The 19,582-nt window shown below is 43.5% G+C and overlaps 1 protein-coding gene across 5 annotated transcripts in view; it reads right to left on the minus strand.

Annotated features, from left to right (window-relative positions):
• The window catches only part of TTC29 (tetratricopeptide repeat domain 29), a 449,656-nt gene extending 431,292 nt beyond the window's left edge, over positions 1 to 18,364 (minus strand). For all 5 annotated transcript variants that reach the window (XM_077476999.1, XM_077476996.1, XM_077476995.1 and 2 more), the window contains exons 1-2: positions 18,275 to 18,364; positions 2,248 to 2,363 (exon numbers count right to left, since the gene is read on the minus strand). In XM_077476999.1, coding sequence (XP_077333125.1) covers positions 2,248 to 2,357 — 110 coding nt within the window. In that variant the 5' untranslated portion in view covers positions 2,358 to 2,363; positions 18,275 to 18,364. The remainder of the gene's footprint in view (positions 1 to 2,247; positions 2,364 to 18,274) is intronic.
• Between the last annotated feature and the right edge of the window lie 1,218 nt (positions 18,365 to 19,582).

Genomic DNA, 19,582 nt, shown 5'->3' on the forward strand with positions numbered 1-19,582 from the left:
TCCATGACTTTATTTTCTTGATGCACAGATACAACACGTAACCAGCTGAGAGCAACTGACTTTTTACACTACCATGTACAGAATACTTTCTGAAGTTGTTCCAAGGATGGAATTCCTTACACACTTTAGAAACGTTTATCTATGTGAAGGAATATGTCCTTATGCCTACCCTGTTTATAACCCCCATCTGGCCTAAAGAGAATTGTCCTGAACTCAACAAACTAGAGGATTTTTATACCTGGAGTCAGACTGGTATACTTTTGGCCATCATTCCAACAGATTTTACCTATACCTATAGCGACCACACTTTTGTTCAATATCCTTACTAAAGTGGAAGAGTCAATTTCAGAGTCCTACATGCATTTGCTGGCCTCACAGCTGCATAAATTACCTCCGTTGCAAACAAAACTGGGAAAAGGATGCGAGACCCATTTCTGATCATATCTGGGAAACCTATTCTACAATCTGTTCAGTTGACATGGCTCCCCCCCCCCCCCCCCCCCCCTTAGCCTGACTTTTACATAACGTCTACCATATTCTTATGTTTTTGTACAGAATTGTTGGCATACATGCGATTCCTGCTGTAACAGATAGAGTTAACCACATGGTACTCTTTATCTCCTGCAGCGTTGCCCCAAGCTTCCAAGATATTGGGAGGGTGTAATTTTGACTCTTAATAAAGACTTTGCTACAAACCTGCTGGCTGATCATCGAATATTTCATTTTGGGGTTTTTTTTTGGATTGCCCATCACTTGCCATACTTAGATTCCTATTTGTGGTCCACAAAATGGTAGCCTTACAATAGGTCACCTCAACACTTCCCTCATGGATGAGTGGCTATCTGACCTGAACAGGTGCATTGCTTTTGAGAGGCAAACTTATTGTCCTCCCAATGCCATGCACAAATTTGACTGTATGGTCTTGTTGGCCTTTTAGAGCAATACACTGCCCGGTTTAAAACAATCTTTCTTAAACTATTACGTTTGAAATATTTGTGAGAACCTGCTGCCATATCTCTTATATCTCTTCCAGTTATGGAATTATACCTTTATTTTCTTGTTAACACTATGCCAACTGTACTTCTCTCCAGGCATGCCACAGAGAATTGTTTCTGTTTTCTTTGCATAGAAAACATACTTTAAAACAAAATGATCTAATTAAAAAAAAAAAAACACCAGGAGACTGTTGAGAATCCCCCCAGCTTACTCTTCTCTCTCCTCCTGTCAGTGTTGCCAACCATTAGTATTTGTACTAGCAGCCAGTAAAAAACAGGCACTTTTCTCCTGCCAGTAAATGCCAATAGGAAGAAAAGGTTGGCAGTAAAAACAGATGGCTATGTCTCTTGGCTCAGAACTGTGCATGCACAGCCTGGATCTGGAACCAGCCAAGACCATCCAAGTGCCTGCTACAGTGTGTTTGGGCAGTACCGGCAAGGGGGCAGGTGTGGTGGAGGTGGTGCCTGAGCATGTCGTGTGATGTCATGGTGCAAGGGAGCCAGGCATAGGGCCAGAGCCTCATGTGCAGGTCTGCGAGATGGGAGCAAGGCAAGCCGGGAGTGGGACTGTCGGTGCTGTTTGGACTGGAGGGGACTGAAGAGACCACCTGGCATAGAGAAAGACTGCCACTGTGACTCAGGAGGGGACATGCTGGTGATCTGTGCTGCTGCACGCTGCTTAATTTCATGTGTGTGTGCCCGTCCATTCTAATTTCCTGCCCTCCTGAGCCCTGTCCCTGAGCCACTTATTATAGTGAAAAAATAAGAAATATGCTTTTTGCTTTAATATCAACCTTAAATCACATTGTTAATTGCATATTGTACTTATTTGTGGCTTAAATACTGACATTTGCACTTAAAACTGTAAGTTTGTAACTTTTGGAAATGCCAATAAAAATGTGGCTTTGCCAGTAAATTTTGGGTTTTGTGTCAGTAAATTTCAATCTTGTTGGTTCGCAACACTGCCTCGTATCTGCATGTTACTTTTTCAGGCCATTTGCCCACCTGTATGACTCTTAGTCAAACCCCTCCCTCACCAGATCATATTGCCGCCACTGTGTATGAGAGAACACAATATCCTGTTAACCCCCAATACTAAGTCAAATTCAGGTACTTGCACTAGCTGCATTTAAGATATACACTTAGGGATTATGTTGTGGCTTGAAGTGTGGTAGATTGATGAACTAATATACATCATCCCAAAAAAAGCACTGGATGTGCCTCTGATGAAGACATATATATAATAACTTACTGGTGCCTCATTTCTTTACGATTTTTAGGCGATGAGGCCATGGCCTTTGCTTGTACAAGGCTAGGTAACCCTTGGAGGTCATGTCTTGGCATAGCTGGTAAATTGTTCATTTCTTTCTGAAACAAAAACACAAAACTTTGTTAATAATAATAAAGCACAATGCAATCTATAATTCAACCTGGATGCAATCCAAATGAATGACAGGCTGGTTGAAGTAAACACAGCTATATCATACATACCAAGCTCAGTGAGCATTCACTTTTATAAATGAGCGGTCTATTCCTTTAATAAATAAAGTCCATTTTGTCTAGTGACAATGTATCTGTCCAGGGGTGCCCTTAACATGCTGATTAATTGACCTGTCAGGATTGATAAAACAATCCTTTCAGTCCTTTGTACCAGTTAATTTCTATATCCCACACTCTTGATGAGTCCTCCACCCATTCTTGGTGACCAGGTTATTGAATGACTAAGTCAGCAGGCCAGTATGGATTTATGGATTATGTGCTACACTGCCTTGTGTGGGTATCAGGGTGGATAAAAATTGAGGATCTTTTTCATTTGTTTTTATTTAAATCCGATCTTTTTGTTTTTTTTATCAAATTTATTTATCTAAAGATAGATTTCTATTTAAAATACATTAATCATTTAGTTTATTCAGCATGAAATGGAACTTAGTTATGTAGCTTGAGGCTGTATATTCTGCAATATTTACACTTTTAGTAAACTCATTCAATGAATCCAACCAAGCTCTGCAAGAGATAAAATGCACTGCATTGATGTATTCACACAATTTCACAGTAACCATGAGATAAAACAAAGTTCAGGAATATTCCATTATCCCATTGTTTTGCAAATCTATGTACACTACAAACTGTATGTTTGAAGAGAAATGCATCTGTACCAGGCTACCAAGTGTGAGGAGGAAGGGCAAGCAGTAAAAATATAAGTGAAACTTTCTAAGCAGTTTGTAAACCTTGTGCTCTTTCTACACATAGCTTGAAGCGCTTTATTCCTCCCTTGAGGAGCAAAATGGCAGCAGGCTGTAAGAGAGGCCCAGTTTGGGAATATTTTAATGAAGTTCCTCTACCTATGGGTAAAGCAGGTATGCGTGCAAAATGCAAGCAATGCAACAAAGAGATGCAAGGCCTGGTGGCCCAAATGAGAAGATGTGCTGTAATGAAAGGACCGTGTTTGAAGTGTTTTTTTATGTGGACCCAGATGATATATTCAGTTTAAGCTCTTTTGTTTGTTTTTTCAAAGATATTTTGTTTATGCAATTTAGTTATTAACCTCTTGCCGTCCAGCCCTCATCGTAATACGGTGGCAGGTTGGCTTCCCTGTGCAAATTGGCGTAGGTGTACGGCGGGCGCTTTAAGAGATTTGGGGGCGTGCGCGTGCGCCTGCCGTGTGACATAGGAACTGATGCACATGCCCGGGGGCCGCGATGTCCGCTGGGCACCCGTGATCGCTCCTGAGAGACACAGAACGGAGATCTGTCAATGTAAACAGACAGATCGCCATTCTGTCAGGGGAGTAGAGAGTACTCGTCTGTTCCTCATAATTAGGAACATAGATTGATCTCCTCCTCTAGTCAGTCTCACCTCCCCACAGTTAGAAACACACATTTCTCAACAATGCTGCTGCCATGGCATGGCTGACCTACCATCTTCGGCCAAGCCTGCCGCCCAGCTGAACTATGCGGATTTCTGGGCTGCAGCCCAGCCGGACTATGCTGATTCCAGGGCTGCCACCTAGCTGGACTGTGCCAATACCTGTGCCTCTGCCTGCTGATCCAATGTCTGCTTCCCAGCCTGCCTCTGAGGGTCTGCGGTCCGATGACAAGTCTACTAGTCTGGCAGGGTGTTGCTCCTATGGTGCCAAAGCCTGGTGGTCTGGACATACCCTTGGTAACTGCAGCTGCCTTCATGGCCCTGGTCGTTGTAAGCTCCCGGGGAATGGCAGAGTGCGATCTGTGCCTTGCCATGATCCAGATGCAACTTCCACAGCTCCGGGTGTATTAGGGGACCCAGGTCGGGTAACCAGTGCCACAGAGAAACCTAGGTGGCTTTTGATGTGCAGAGCAAGTCCTGGAAACCAGGCAAGCTACAAGGTTATGATGAGACACTCCAGTGTTTGGGTTCAGGTACTGTCCCTAGACCCCAGGGCTAGGTATGCAGATATTCAGTGGAACCCCAGCATTGGGTTACCTGCAGTCTTTAAGGACTCAAAGTACCGATTACTGTACATCTCAGAGGATCGGACCAGCAGAAAACCCAGCCAGTTTTGGGACCCCGGCAGCGAGGTTCTCTCAAGCCTTCGAACATTGGCAGTGGGGTACTCACCTGGCTTGCAGACCCCAGTGGTAGTGCCCTATGGGGCGTCCAGAGGCCGCTCCTTAAGATGGGGAATCTGTCAGGATTGAGTTTACCTGCTGTGGCACTGTGCTGCTCTGGGCCGATGGCTGCAGTTTCAGTTTCCACCAGCAGGTGTCTCCCAGAAGCCAGCAGGTTCTGATCAGCCACACATGGCTCTAGCTGCTAGGTGGATATTTAGCCCTTTCACACTATAGCGTGGGCTGCGTTAGCGGTAAAGCGCCACTAGTTTTAGCGCTGATTTACCACCCTCTTAGTGGCGCTTTCCGGCCATTATTTGGACGCTTTTAACACCCACTAGCGGCCGAGGAAAGGGTTGGGCAGGTGCGGGACTTTCTTTTTGGTCCTGCATGCGCACCACCGCAGTGTGTAAGCACTCGGGCTTTCACACTTGGGAGGTTTGAGCTTTTCAGGAGCTATTTTTAGCTCTAAAACGCCTGAAAAGTGCCTTCGGTGTGAAAGGTGTCTAAGGCCGCTCCTCCCTTCCCCCAGTGCGTCACTATCCTGTTGATTGCCCCCTTGCTACCAGATCCTTGTGCTTCCTGTATCCTGATCCGTCCTGGACCCCTCTGTCTTGCTCCTGCTCCCTGCTCTTGTACCCAGTTGTGATTCCCTTCCTTGCATCCCTGATACCTTTGTCACTTATATTATAGCTATTGTATAAAGTCAGTAGTTAGGTTAATTTGTTATTTTTATCTTTGGGGTGTTGTTATTGTTTGCTGGAATGGTTTATGTTTTCACTAGTTGCTGTGTATGTTTATTGGTGTGTGTTCACTGTTAATAAATATAACTTTAAGGATATATATTTTGTTTGGTCTCAATTTCTAGGTGTAGCTATGTGTCTGGTCTCCTTGCCACTGATTCCTGACATGCTAACAGCACAGATGGAGGAAACACTGATTTTTTTGTTGTTGAGCCCACAGTATAAATAAAGTAAATGTATTTGTGTATAGCCAGCTTTGAAAGCATTACACTTTTTTTTTTTTTATAATTACCAATTTTTATTGAAATTTTTGCAGTACAAAAAAAGAAAAGACAGTATACATTGCATACTACAGTGCAAGTCAAAATCAGGTTGAAATGAATATATAACTTGTGATTTCAGAAGATAATTAGCATGCTTTAACCACTTCAATACCAGGCAATTTTACTCCCTTCCCTCCCAGGCCAATTTTCAGCTTTCAGCGCTGTCATGCTTTAAATGAAAATTGTGTGGTCATGTAACACTGTGTCCATATGACATTTTTATATTTTTTTCCCACAAATAGAGCTTTGTTTTTGTGGTATTTAATCACAACTGATTTTTTATTTTTTTTGCTAAAAAAAAAAAAAAACAACAAAAAATGTGTTTTTCTTATTTCCATAATAAAATTTTGCGAATAATTAATCTTTCTCCATAAACATAGGCCAAAATGTATTCTGCTACATTTTTGTGGTTAAAATAACCCAAATCAGTGTATATTATTTAGTCTGTAGAAACGTTATAGAGTTCACAAACTATGGTATACAGTATCTTGCAAAAGTGAGTACACCCCTCACATTTTTGTAAATATTTTATTATATCTTTTCATGTGACAACACTGAAGAAATAACACTTTGCTACAATGTAAAGTAGTGAGTGTACAGCTTGTATAACAGTGTAAATTTGCTGTCCCCTCAAAATAACTCAACACACAGCCATTAATGTCTAAACCGTTGGCAACAAACGTGAGTACACCCCTAAGTGAAAATTTGCAAATTGGACCTAAAGTGTCAATATTTTGTGTGGTCACCATTATTTTACAGCACTGCCTTAACCCTCTTGGGCATGGAGTTCACCAGAGCTTCACAGGTTGTCACTGGTGTCCTCTTCCACTCCTCCATGATGACATCATGTAATTGGTGGATGTTAGAGACCTTGTGTTCCTCCACCTTCCGTTTGAGGATGCCCCACAGATGCTCAATAGGGTTTAGGCCTGGAGGCAAGGTTGGCCAGTCCATCACCTTTACCCTCAGTTTCTTTAGGAAGGCAGTGGTTGTCTTGGAGGTGTGTTTGGGGTCGTTATGTTTGAATACTGCCCTGCGGCCTACTCTCGGAAGGGAGGGGATCAAGCTCTGCTTCAGTATGTCACAGTACATGTTGCCATTCATGGTTCCCTCAATGAACGGTAGCTCCCCAGTGCCAGCAGCACTCATGCAGCCCCAGACCATGACACTCCCACCACCATGCTTGACTGTAGGCAAGACACACTTGTCTTTGTACTCCTCCCCTGGTTGCCGCCACACACCCTTGACACCATCTGAACCAGATACGTTTATCTTGGGCTCATCAGACCACAGGACATGGTTCCAGTAATCCATGTCTTTAGTCTACTTGTCTTCAGAAAACTGTTTGCAAGCTTTCTTTTGCATCATCTTTAGAAGAGGCTTCCTTCTGGGATGTCAGCCATGCAGACCAATTTGATAGGCTGACACCCCACCTCTTCAACTCTGGCAGCACTCATACTTCTATTTCCCAAAGACAACCTCTGTATAGGACTGGATGACCACCAACTCCCTCCAGCTGAACCAATCAAAGACAGAGCTTCTTATCTTACACCCAAATCATAAGCCCGCAACCAAAACCTCCTGGTCTCCACCAACCGTCTTTGGGCAGACTATCTCCCCAAAGACCAAAGCGAAGAGTCTCGGGGTTATTTTAGACGTACAAATGTCAATGGATGCGCAAATAGGATCTGTAGTCAGTCGATCTCACCATCTACTGCGCATGCTTCGCAGACTCATCCCTTTTATCCCAAAGAATGACAAAGCAGTGGTAGTTGGAACAATCATTAATTCAGGACTGGACTACGCAAACTCGCTTTACATAGGATTACCACAATATCAACTTGCGCGATTACAACTGATCCAAAACACGGCGGCAAGGCTGATAACAGGAAAAAAACCCTGGGAATCCATTTCTCCTTCACTGAGGAGCTTACATTGGCTAAGCGTAAAAAATCGGATCACGTTCAAGACCCTTTGCCTCACCCACAAATGTGTGCATAGAGAAGCTCCGCAATACCTAATGGAGAAAATAAATCATTACACACCAAACCGCAGTCTTCGATCAGCCAACAAAAACCTCCTCCTCGTGCCCAAAGCCCGGTATAAATCCAAGGGTGATCGGAGATTCGCTGTCCAAGGGCCTCTGCTATGGAATGCTCTACCAATCAACATCCGCCTGGAAGAAAATCACCTGGCTTTTAGGAAAAAACTCAAGACCTTCCTCTTTTAGCAGATGATCAAAGCTCGCCACAGCGCCTAGAGGCGATTCAGTTCGCATTGTGCGCTATATAAGTATTTCATTCATTCATTCATTCATGATGCTGAACACGTGCACTCAACTTCTTTGACTGACCATGGCATGGCCTGTTCTGAGTGGAACATGCCTGTTAAACTTCTGTATGGTCTTGGCCACCGTGCTGCACTCAGTTTCAGGGTCTTGGCCATCTTCTTATAGCCTCGGTCATCTTTATGTAGAGCAACAATTCTTTTTTTCAGATCCTCAGAGAGTTCTTTGCCATGAGGTGCCATGTGGAACTTCCAGTGACCAGTATGAGAGAGTGAGAGTGATAAAACCAAATTTAACACACCTGCTCCCCATTCACACCTGAGACCTTGTAACACTAACGAGTCACATGACAACGGGGAGGGAAAATGGCTAATTGGGCCCAATTTGAACATTTTCTCTTAAGGGTGTACTCACTTTTGTTTCCAGCGGTTTAGACATTAATGGCTGTGTGTTGAGTTATTTTGAGGGGACAGCAAATTTACACTGTTATACAAGCTGTACACTCACTACTTTACATTGTAGCAAAGTGTAATTTCTTTAGTGTTGTCACATGAAAAGATATAATAAAATATTTACAAAAATGTGAGGGGTGTACTCACTTTTGCAAGATACTCTATATCTGAAAATCAATCAATCCTGATGTACTGACAGCCTATTTCTTAAGGCCTGAGAACACTAGGATAGTATAAATATCCCCCCAAATGACTCATTATTTAAAAGTAGAAAGTCCATGATATTTAGTAAGAGGCATGGCAAATGTTTTGAAGTTGGAATTTTTGGTCCAAATGGTTTGCAAAAAGGAAGAAATTAAAAATGTATATTAGTTTTAACTTTTTTTTTTACTATTTATCCTCCATTTTTCTTGTGACCAGAGCAATACAATGTTACCATAGTAACACTGTACTACTCTGGGCAAGTGATTTTGTTTTTACACATTACGATTGTTTATTACAGTGAATTTAATTTTTACTGAATGATACAGATTAATCCAGTGTGTTTTGTTGTCATTAGCTGTGATTGGTTACAGCTAATCACATGGTACAGATGAGCTGTGATTGGCCCTGTTTGTACCATGGGATCACTGTGACCAATCACAGCTAGCAACACAATTGTACACAATGGATGGCAGGAAAGGAAGCTATCTATTGTTTACAACTGTCATGTGATCTGCTGTGATTAGTCACAGCAATCACATGGTATCAGCAGCGACCCAGTACACTTATCAAGCAGTCAGTGACAGATTGCGCAATAGCATAGCCCCACGGCCTCGAGCTAGGCGCGATCCAGGAGAACGTCATATCACATCCACCCAGATCAACAAAAGTAATTTTTCTCTAGGCCGGCCGGGAAATTAGAATCTCAAAAAAATCAACCAACAGATATTTTAAGCTGACTTGTGCACTCAAGCCCACATCTGGGCAGTGTTATATATTTCAGAACAAGCTGAAATCCTATATTAGAATACATCATACCAATGCGTTATAAAGGGTAGTAAGTCTGTATACCGCTGAAACACTCACAGATAAGGAAAAAGACATTGAGAACAGGATAGAAAGGATGCAAAAAAGTAACCCCCAACACTTATTGTCAAGGAGCCAGAAAAAGTGGAGCATCCCGAAGATGCCATGGTTCCCATACAGCAGGGCTCGACAAAACCCGGGCGCCAGGTCGCATTGGCGACTAGAAATAGCGACCTCGCGCCTGGGGCAGCACAGCTGGGGGTATCCTGTCTCTGTGGACCCCCCCAGCGTGATCGCGTCGGGCCGTTCCGCCGGCGGCCGAAAATTTAGGCCGCGGCTTTGAGGCCTTCTGCGGTCCTATGATTCCTTATGGAATCTGGCGCCCTCTTGTGGTCGCCGTTGGTATGACAAACCAGCAATGCTAATGACTGTTTTATATTACCTGCCTCTTCTTCCCTTTATTTAGAACCCCCTAAACATTATATATATTTTTTATTCTAACACCCTAGAGAATAAAATGGTGGTTGTTGCAATACTGTCTGTCACACTGTATTTGTGCAGCGGACTTACAAGCGCACTTTTGTTGGGAAAAATAATTTAGTTAATAAAAAAATAAGACAACAGTAAAGTTAGCCCAATTATTTTTTATATTGTGAAAGATAATGTTACGCCGAGTAAATTGATACCAAACATGTCACGCTTCAAAATTGCACCCGCTCATGGAATGGCGACAAACTTTTACCCTTTAAAATCTCCATAGGCAACGTTTAAAAAAATTCTACAGGTTGCACGTTTTGAGTTACAGAGGAGGTCTGGGGCTAGAATTATTGCTCTCGCTCTACCGATCACGGCGCTACCTCCTATGTGTGGTTCGAACACCGATTTTATATGCGGGCAGGACAGGGCGCGTTTAAAAATTATAATTTTTTCTGCTTATTTTAACTTTTTTTTTTTTTTTCCACTGTTCTTTTAAAAAAAATGTTGTGTCACTTTTATTCTTATTACAAGGAATGTAAAAATCCCTTGTAATAGAAAAAGCATGACAGGTCCTCTTAAATATGAGATCTGGGGTCAGAGAGACCTCACATCTCATATTTACACTAAAATGCAATTGAAAAAAAAATTGTCATTTGAAAAAAAAAAAAAAATGTCCCTCTAAGAGCTATGGGCAATGACTTGGAGACGGGGGGGGGGGGGGGCGGCGACGGCGCTGCTATCTTCCCCTCACTCGTCTCCATGTCAGGCCAAGGACAGGTCCGGATCGCCGTCACGGACCTGGCTCCTAACTTTTTAAGCTGGCTCCTAGATTCCAAGCAAATTTGTCAACCCCTGCCATACAGTATTATGCCTATCCAGGGTATCATTGAGCTTAGCCCTCATCAGTTCCATTAATTCCACATATTTAATTCTCGCATACACTGCTGCCTCTGCCTAAGAGGGGCGATCTCTCTGTTTCCAGTGGAGTACCACCAGAGGTGTCCCTACCATGTGGAAAACAAGGCGTTTGCCTTGGGCACTTTCCAGGAGGGCAATGTTGCCCCCAGGCAGAAAAGTAGCAGCGGCTCCCGTCCTTTACGTAGTTCTACTGGGATCATTTTTTTATAGCCGGCAGTCGGCTCTCTTGTAATTGCAATCGGAGTGCTCAATCGCAATTACAAAACAGCGAGGGGGGAATTTGTCCCCTTTCTGCCGCCTCCTGCAGCTTTTTGTGTTCTCCCATCCTACCAGGAGACCCAAATGACCAGCCGGCGCATTGGCCTGAGCGACCAGCCGTCATATCTGCCTGGCTGGCCGGAAAGCCAAGCAAAGCCAGGATCAATTTTGATTGTAACAGTAAAGTGGAAGCGATGGCATGACATCACTTCCAGTTTACGAGGAAACCATTGGCGCCAGTTTTTAAAAATCAAAAGCATTCAAAAACACTGCTCTTGGCGTTGAATGCTTTTAAGTGCAGAGGAGTGATTTGGGGTCTAAATCTCTCCATAAAGAGTACCTCTCAGATGTCTATTGTTGTCACAAGGTTATTTCCATTCCCTGTGAAAGCAATAAAACTGCTAAAAAAATAAAGCAACAGTTAAAAAAAAAAAAAAAATAGAATAAAATAAATTAATTTAAAAAAATAAAGAATTAAAGTGGCCCCGTCCTTCTGCGCAAAGGTGAACGCAAGTGTCAGACCCCACACATGCAAACAGCAATAGTCCCACACATGGGAAGTAATTCAACATATGGCACATGGATGAGTCATGTCTCAGGGTCTGATGAAGAAGCCGCCCAATTTTAGTCTTGCCTGGGGCAGCACAAAACCAAAATACACCACTGAGTGCAACTAAACACCCCACCACTGTGAGGATATGTCTTAACAGTTTTTTATTTGCCTTAGAAAGATTCAAGAACAAGTAAACCTAACAAGAATAGTTTACGGTGAAAGGGATTGTGGAGTCAGACAAGCATTGTAGTAGGTGACTATGTGACCAGCAGGACTTTTTTTTCTCAGAAAATAGGTGCAGGAACTCAACCATGCCCACCACACTCACATACCTGCCAAATGGCATCAAATAGTAGCTCTTCCCTCTGCATACAACCCTCTCCCTCCCAACCCCACCCTCCACTGCCCTCATTTTCTCCCCCCTCCTTAAAAGCTCCACCATCTGTCATATGTCTTACCTTTGTTGCAATATTAAGCTGAAACACCTATCTGGCTGTAGTACCTCCCAGCATACTATACTATACTACAGTCACTTGCAAGGGAGATTATCTAGTAGGAGCATCAACAACTGGTCACCAGGGAAAAAAGGGAGACCACATAGGGTGCAGCCCACCACAAACCCTCTCCTGCCCATGACTGCACTAAACCCTGGGCACCTGTTCTGTATCTCCCTTGTGCCTGTCCGGCACTCAGTGGGAGCTGCGCAGGAGATCTGACCTGTGGGAGCTACTGGGAGATAAGCTATCACTTGTAAATGTAGAAGCTGGACTTCAGTGTTACCAAGTGATAGTGGTGAGCAGGGAGCAGAAGACCTGGGCCAGAGGTGGTGGAACTGACTTCCACCTAGTTCCTGCTGAAAAAAAGCCCTGGTGACTAGTCACACAGCCAGTCACACATTCCTCAGGCCGGTCACACAGCCAGACATACAGCCAGTCACACATTCACATGGCCAGTCACACAGACATACAGCCAGTCACACAGCCAGACACAATGCCAGACACACAGCCAGGCACACAAACAGTCACATAGACAGTCACACAGCTAGTCACATAGACAGTCACACAGACACACTGCCAGTGACACAGACACACTGCCAGTCACACAGCCAGTCACATAGACAGTCACACAGACACACAAACAGTCACACATTCGCACAGCCACACAGCAAGTCACACATTCACACAGCCAGTCACACAGCCAAACACACAGCCAGTCACACATTCACACAGTCAGTCACACATTCACACTAGAGGTCGACTGATATGGGTTTTTCTCTGGCCGATGCCGATGCCGATATTTAGAAATCATGGCGGCCGATAGCTGATATATGATGCCGATTTGTTAGGCCGATTTTATTTATTTATTTATTTATTTTTTTTAATCCCCCTTGATCTAACACACCTTTCCCACTGGGGCGTTTTTCAGGCGCTTTTGGGCTAAAAATAGCGCCTGTAAAGTGCCTGCAAAATGGCTCCACTGCAGTCTGTGTGAAAGACAGAGTGCTTTCACACTGAGGCGATGCGCTGGCAGGATCTTAAAAAAAAAGTCCTGCAAGCAGCACGTTTGGAGTGGTGTATACCGCTCCTCCATCACTCCTGCCCATTGATATGAATGGGCACCGCTGCCAAAGCGCATGCAATGCGATTTGGCAGCAGTGCTTCATGGGCGCATTTAACCTCTTCCTTGGCCGCTAGCTGGGTTATATGTGCCCCACTAGCAGCCAAATAGCACCGCTAAAATTATGGTAAAGAGCCGCTAAAACTTGCGTTTTACCATCAACGCCTGCCCGCTCCAGTGTGAAAGCAGTCTTCATAAGTGATACAGAAAATTTCTTACATTTAACCACTTCAATACAGAGCACTTTCGCCCCCTTCCTTCCCAGCCCAATTTTCAGCTTTCATCGCTCTAGCGCTTTCAGTGACAATTGCGCTGTCATGCTACACTGTACCCAAATGAAATTTTTATCATTTTGTTTGCATAAATAGAGCTTTATTTTGGTGGTATTTATTCACGACTCCATTTTTTATTTTTTGCGATATAAGCGCAAAAAAAGCGGAAATTTGGAAAAAAAACAATATTTTCTTTTTTCTATTTGAAAAGAAATCCAATAAAATCAAATTTTGTCATAAATTTAAGCCAAAATGTATTCTGCTACATGTTTTTGGTAAAAAAAATTCCGTTAAGTGTATAATAATTGGTTTGTGTGATCACGGACATATGTACGCAAATGATCATGTACATATGTGTGCAGATGATCATGTACATATGTGTGCAGATAATCATTGGGACATGTGATTTTAGTGGGACATATGTGGGGGACATGTTTTTATTATTAGGGACATGTGTATTTATTATTTGGGGACATGTATGTTTTGGGGACATGTGTGGGGACATTGTGTTTATACTGTGTGGTGTGTTTACACTGTGTGGTGATTTGTGTTTACACTAGACTGATGATCAGTGAGTAAAAAGCTGTAAAAAACAGCTCATACTCACTGATCATCAGCCGGCTGCAGCGATCTGCTCTCCTCTCCTCAGCGATGACTTCTGTGTGAGGAGAGGAGGAGCCGATTGCCTAGCAACCGGCTGTTTGTTTACATCACATGACGGCCGTGATTGGACACGGCCGTCATGTGATCAGGAGGGCCAATCACAGAGCCCTCCTGCCGATCTGAGATGCGCCGTGTCTGGGACGTTCCTGAACGTCCTATCAGAAGTAGACGGCTCCCACCCAGCCGTATATATGCATTGGCCGGGTGGGAAGTGGTTAAACATTTATTAAACAAAACAAACCTCCAATCAGTTTACTTGTATGTATGATTTAGATTTAAAAAAAAAAAACTATATATTAAATAAAAACAGGTAGTCAAAACTTTTGGACGAAAAAAAAAATGGGCTAACTTTACTGTTTTTATTTTATTTTTATTTTTTAATTAGTGTATTTTTTTCCCAAAAAAATGCATTTGAAAGACCTCTGTGCAAATGCCGTGTGACATAAAATATTGCAACAACCGCTATTTTATTCCCTAGGATCTCTGCTAAAAAAATATATATAATTTTTGGGGGGGTCTAAGTGATTTTCTGGCAGAAAATACTGGATTTTTACTTGTAAGCAACAAGTGTCAGAAAAGATTTAGTCTTTAAATGGTTAAACTGAGAACTTCTACACACTGAGATGACTTCATTCATTGAAGTGTAAACATTGTATCTTTCTGTTCTTTTCTTGGCAGCCTACCCAGAGAGGAGGAAAGACTTTCTATGAAGACTCAGGCAACTTACACTGACTTCTATTACAGAAGTCATTTCAAAGTCCTGCTGTAGTTCTAAATCGGCTTTTTATCAGCACAATCGGCCGATGCCGATTATTTAAAAAACGGCAAATATCGGCCAATATATCGGTCGACCTCTAATTCACACAGCCAGTCACACATTCACACAGTCAGTCACACAGCCAGACGCAATGCCAGACACACAGCCAGTCACATAGACAGTCGCACAGACACACTGCCGGTCACATAGACAGTCACATAGACAGTCACACAGACACACAAACAGTCACACATTCACACAGCCAGACACACAGCCAGACACACAGACAGTCACACAGACACACCGCCAATCACACAGACACACCGCCAGTCACACAGACACCCCACCAGTCACACAACCAGTCACATAGACAGACACACAGCCAGTCACACAAACACACAGCCACAGAGGCACACATCTGATGATCTGTCGAGAAAGTCTGGAACACTTCATGTGGCACAGGCAGGCTGGTGGCAGCTACCAGTACCCAACTCCCTCCCCAAGCAGCAACCAAAGGCAGGAAGCACTGTAAGGGGGCGGAGCCAATGTAAATAGAATGGGCCAGTCAGTGGGCGGGCTGCTCCCTCCTGCTCTGCTCTCAATGCTGCTGTCTCCTGTCCTGGAAGCTGTGTCTGCCTGGACCAGTCAGGACCAGTCAGGACTCTGGAGAGGTGCAGAGGTGCAGAGGCAGAGCAGCGAGACTGAGCCCTGTCAGCCAGAGCTTCCCTCAGCCCAAGCCAAGCCTGCGGCCCGGGCCGGCGTGTCCAGAAGTCAGGAGGTGTAATAGCAGGCATCAGCAACAAATCTACAATGAATTAGTGCAGAGTCTGGCGCAGCCAGCCATCAACGCCACTAATTAAACAGTGCAGAAGAGCACAACGTGCACACACCCAGGATCGGCCCTGCAGCAGGGATATCATGTGGCACTTGCGGGTGTCAGGGAGCCACAGCCGACATGTGGGAGACTTGGGATGTCTGTATTAGAATGTGGGTGGTCCTAGGTGGGATTCCAAAAGGGAAAGCTTCACTTGTCTGCCTCCTCCACTGCCACATTTGGCACCTTTTTGAGGGGGGGGGGGGGGCGGGTACTGAGCAAACAGAGCTGGACGTTTGTTAAAAAACACTGAAAAAAGTTGAAAAATTCCCTGCAAAGCTACTGGCATTTTTATAACGTTATTTTAACCAGTGTACATGAGGCCTAGCTGCTGACTTCATTTTTTCTGGAGCTCCTCCTTAATAAAGATGGATGTGATCTGACATCAACATTGCACAACTTTCTGCTTTCCTGCTTTGCTTAAAACAGAATTAACGTGACTTTTTTTTTTAAATTTTTTTTACTTTGGATAGAGCAAGGAAGACTTATATAACCTCTGGGAGATTACTTTTTTTCCATCTGTGCCCCATTGCGGAGGTTTCCCTTCACTTCCTGCCCCATTGCCAAACGGGAAGTGAGGAAACCCCTTGGGGCCCCCCAAACACCATAATGTGGATTATATTGTACTTTCACTTTCAATGAAAATAGTAAACAGGAGAAATAGAGAGTGTGAATCTCCTAACCGGGGGCACAGACAGCAATAAAAACTGACAGGGGTGCTGATCCCTCTCCACACTATCCAAAACAAAAGAAAAAAGGTTTGTCTTTAATTATACTTGAAATCTTTCAATCCTTTAGGCCTAATGCACACAGAGCATTTGCACAGCCCTTTCCTTCTGACAGCAGCATTTGGACAAAACGTTTGATGTCCCTAAACGCATCTGGGGGGGGGGGAAAGCCAGACACCCCTAAAAGCAGTTTCTTCTGCTACATGACAGCCAAGGAAGCTTCCACCTGCCTATGTTTGACCTGCAGCTGTCGCTGAGCTACACAAGTGATCAAGTGATGACATCAGCTATTTAATGACCTGACAGTCCAGGAGGGAGCATGTCTTCATTGGACAACCATGAAATGAGTTTGTTTAGTTACATTTTAAAGCAATTGGAATTTTACATTTGGACTTAACCACTTCAGCCCCGGAAGATTTGGCTGCTCAATGACCATGCCATTTGTTTGCGATACGCCACTGCAAAGATTTAATTGACAATTGCGCAGTCGTGCGACACTGTACCCAAACAAAATTGATGTAGTTTTTCCCCACAAATCAAGCTTTCTTTTGGTGGTATTTGATCACCCCTGTGGTTTTTATTTTTTGCGCTATAAACAAAAAAATAGCAACAATTTTGAAAAAAAACCCACAATATTTTGTACTTTTTTCTATAATAAATATCCCCAATTTTTTTAAAAAAAAGCAAATTTTTTCCTCAGTTTAGGCCGATCTGTATTCTTCTACATATTTTTGATAATACAAATCGCAATAAGTGTTTATTGATTGGTTTGCGCAAAAGTTATAACGTCTACAAAATAGGGAATAGTTTTATGGCATTTTTATTATTATTTTTTCTTTACAAGTAATGGCGATGATCAGCAATTTTTATCGGGACTGAGACATTATGACAGACACACCGGACACTTCTGACACATTTTTGGGACCGTTATCATTTATACAGCGATCGGTGCTATAAAAATGCACTGATTACTGTGTAAATGTCACTGGCACGGAAGGGATTAACACTAGGGGGCGATCAAGGGGGTAAACTGTGTTCCCTAGGGAGTGATTCTAACTGTGAGGGGGGGGGGGGGACTGACTGGGTGAGAAGACCGATCGGTGTTCATATTTAATATGAACAACAGGTTGCTCTCCTCACCCCTGAGAGCACAGAAATCTGTCAGTTTACATTGACAGATCTCCGTTCTGTCTCTGCGTGGAGCGAACGCGGGTGCCCGGTGGTCATGCGGACGCATGGATTTCTACAGGGTTTTTTTTTTAAACACATGATTAGCGCCTGAGGCTCTAATTGATTTCAAAAAGGTTGGGCTCGGGGAGCAGTGCACTGTGCCCGAATCCCACCCAGTTGTAACAATAGCGAATCAATATTCGCTATTTTCTTCTTGCGTCTCCTCCAGGCAATCGGGACAGGATTGGCCGGGAGGAGGAGTGACCGGATTGGCTGGGAGGGGAAGCCGCCAGAGACCTGGTTAGGGAAATTGCTAGCGGGCGGGCGAGCAAATAGGCGGGCGTTTTATTTGATGCCCCCTCCCCAAAAGAAATTGCACTGATGATGACAATAATCCAGCCTAGAACCATGGAGTGACCCATGACAGTCTTCTCTATTGAATTGCACACATTCCCCACTTAGCACTACTTCTGCCTGCAATGAACAAACTCCGACACACGCCCGCTTCTCTCACTTATATCGTTGTGACAACACCGAGAGATCAGATATTCGCTCCCACTATAGAAGCGGAAAGTCCCTCCGGGTAACTTACCTACGTCTCTGCACCGCTTCTATACTTCTATTAGAACGTGTACACCGGATAACCACGGCAACCTCGCACAACACTCCCAGGAAAGTCTTCCCCGCCCACCCTCCAAGATTGAACCAATCGTTTGCTTCAAATGACTGTTTGGTCTGATCCGTGGGAACGCGCTCAGATGGAAAGGTGAACCCTGATTTGTTCTTGTGGACGCGGCAGAAGCACCGGGCTCCCAATGAGAGCGTTGCAGGTTGAGAGAGGAGACAAGGCATAGCAAGTCAGAGCTTGTGGCAGAGCAGAGACCATCCATAGACTTGCGTTGGAGCAGTCATAGACCGCCATAGATATTACCTCAGTGCTCAGAGGGCGTGCAGACTTTGTAGCAGTACACAGAGAACATTGTGTGTACAATTCATGTTCAAAGTTGTGAATTTAGTGGTCTGTAACAGCCGAAAGGTTCACAGCATTGAAAAAAATATAAATAGTCTTGTTTTAAATGCAGTTTTCACACTTGTGCGACTTGTCCTGCGACTTGTCACATGACTTCCAAGGATAACCAATCATATATGTGCAACTTCAAGTTGTATCGACTTCAAAGTAGCCCCTGTACTACTTTGGTTCCGACTTTCATACGTATTGAGGTCCATAGATCTCAAGTTTACACAAGTATTCCCTGAAATCACGGCAAAATCGCGCCCGTAAAATCACACGACTTTTACGTCACGGCAGTGTGAAAGGAGCCTTAAGCACTTTTGAGAGCACTTTTTGCGATTCGGCACTGCGTCCCTTTAACTGACAATTGCACGGTCCTGCAACGTGACTCCCACACAAAATTTACGTCCTTTTTTTTCCCCACAAATAGAGCTTACTTTTGGTGGTATTTGATCACCTCTGCAGTTTTTTTTTGTGCTATGAACAAAAAAAGAACGACAATTCTGAAAAAAACACATTCTTTTTTAGTTTTTGCTATAATAAATATCCCCCAAAAATATATAAAAGAAAAAAAATTTTTTCCTCAGTTTAGGCCGATATGTATTCTTCTACATATTTTTGTTTAAAAAAAAAATCGCAATAAGCGTTTATTGATTGGTTTGCGCAAAAGTTATAGCGTCTACAAAATAGGGGATCGCTTTATGGAATTTTTCTCAATATTTTTTTTATACTAGTAATGGCGGCGATCAGCGATTTTTATCGTGACTGTGACATTATTGGAGACACATCGGACAATTTTGACACATTTTTGGGACCATTGGCATTAATACAGCGATCAATGCTATAAAATGGCATTGATTACTGTAAAAATGTCACTGGCAGTGAAGG

The sequence above is a fragment of the Lithobates pipiens genome, unplaced genomic scaffold (genome assembly GCF_037356315.1).
Source record: "Lithobates pipiens isolate NorthernLeopardFrog02 unplaced genomic scaffold, aLitPip1_a1.2 Scaffold_13, whole genome shotgun sequence".
Classification (NCBI taxonomy): Eukaryota; Metazoa; Chordata; class Amphibia; order Anura; family Ranidae; genus Lithobates; species Lithobates pipiens.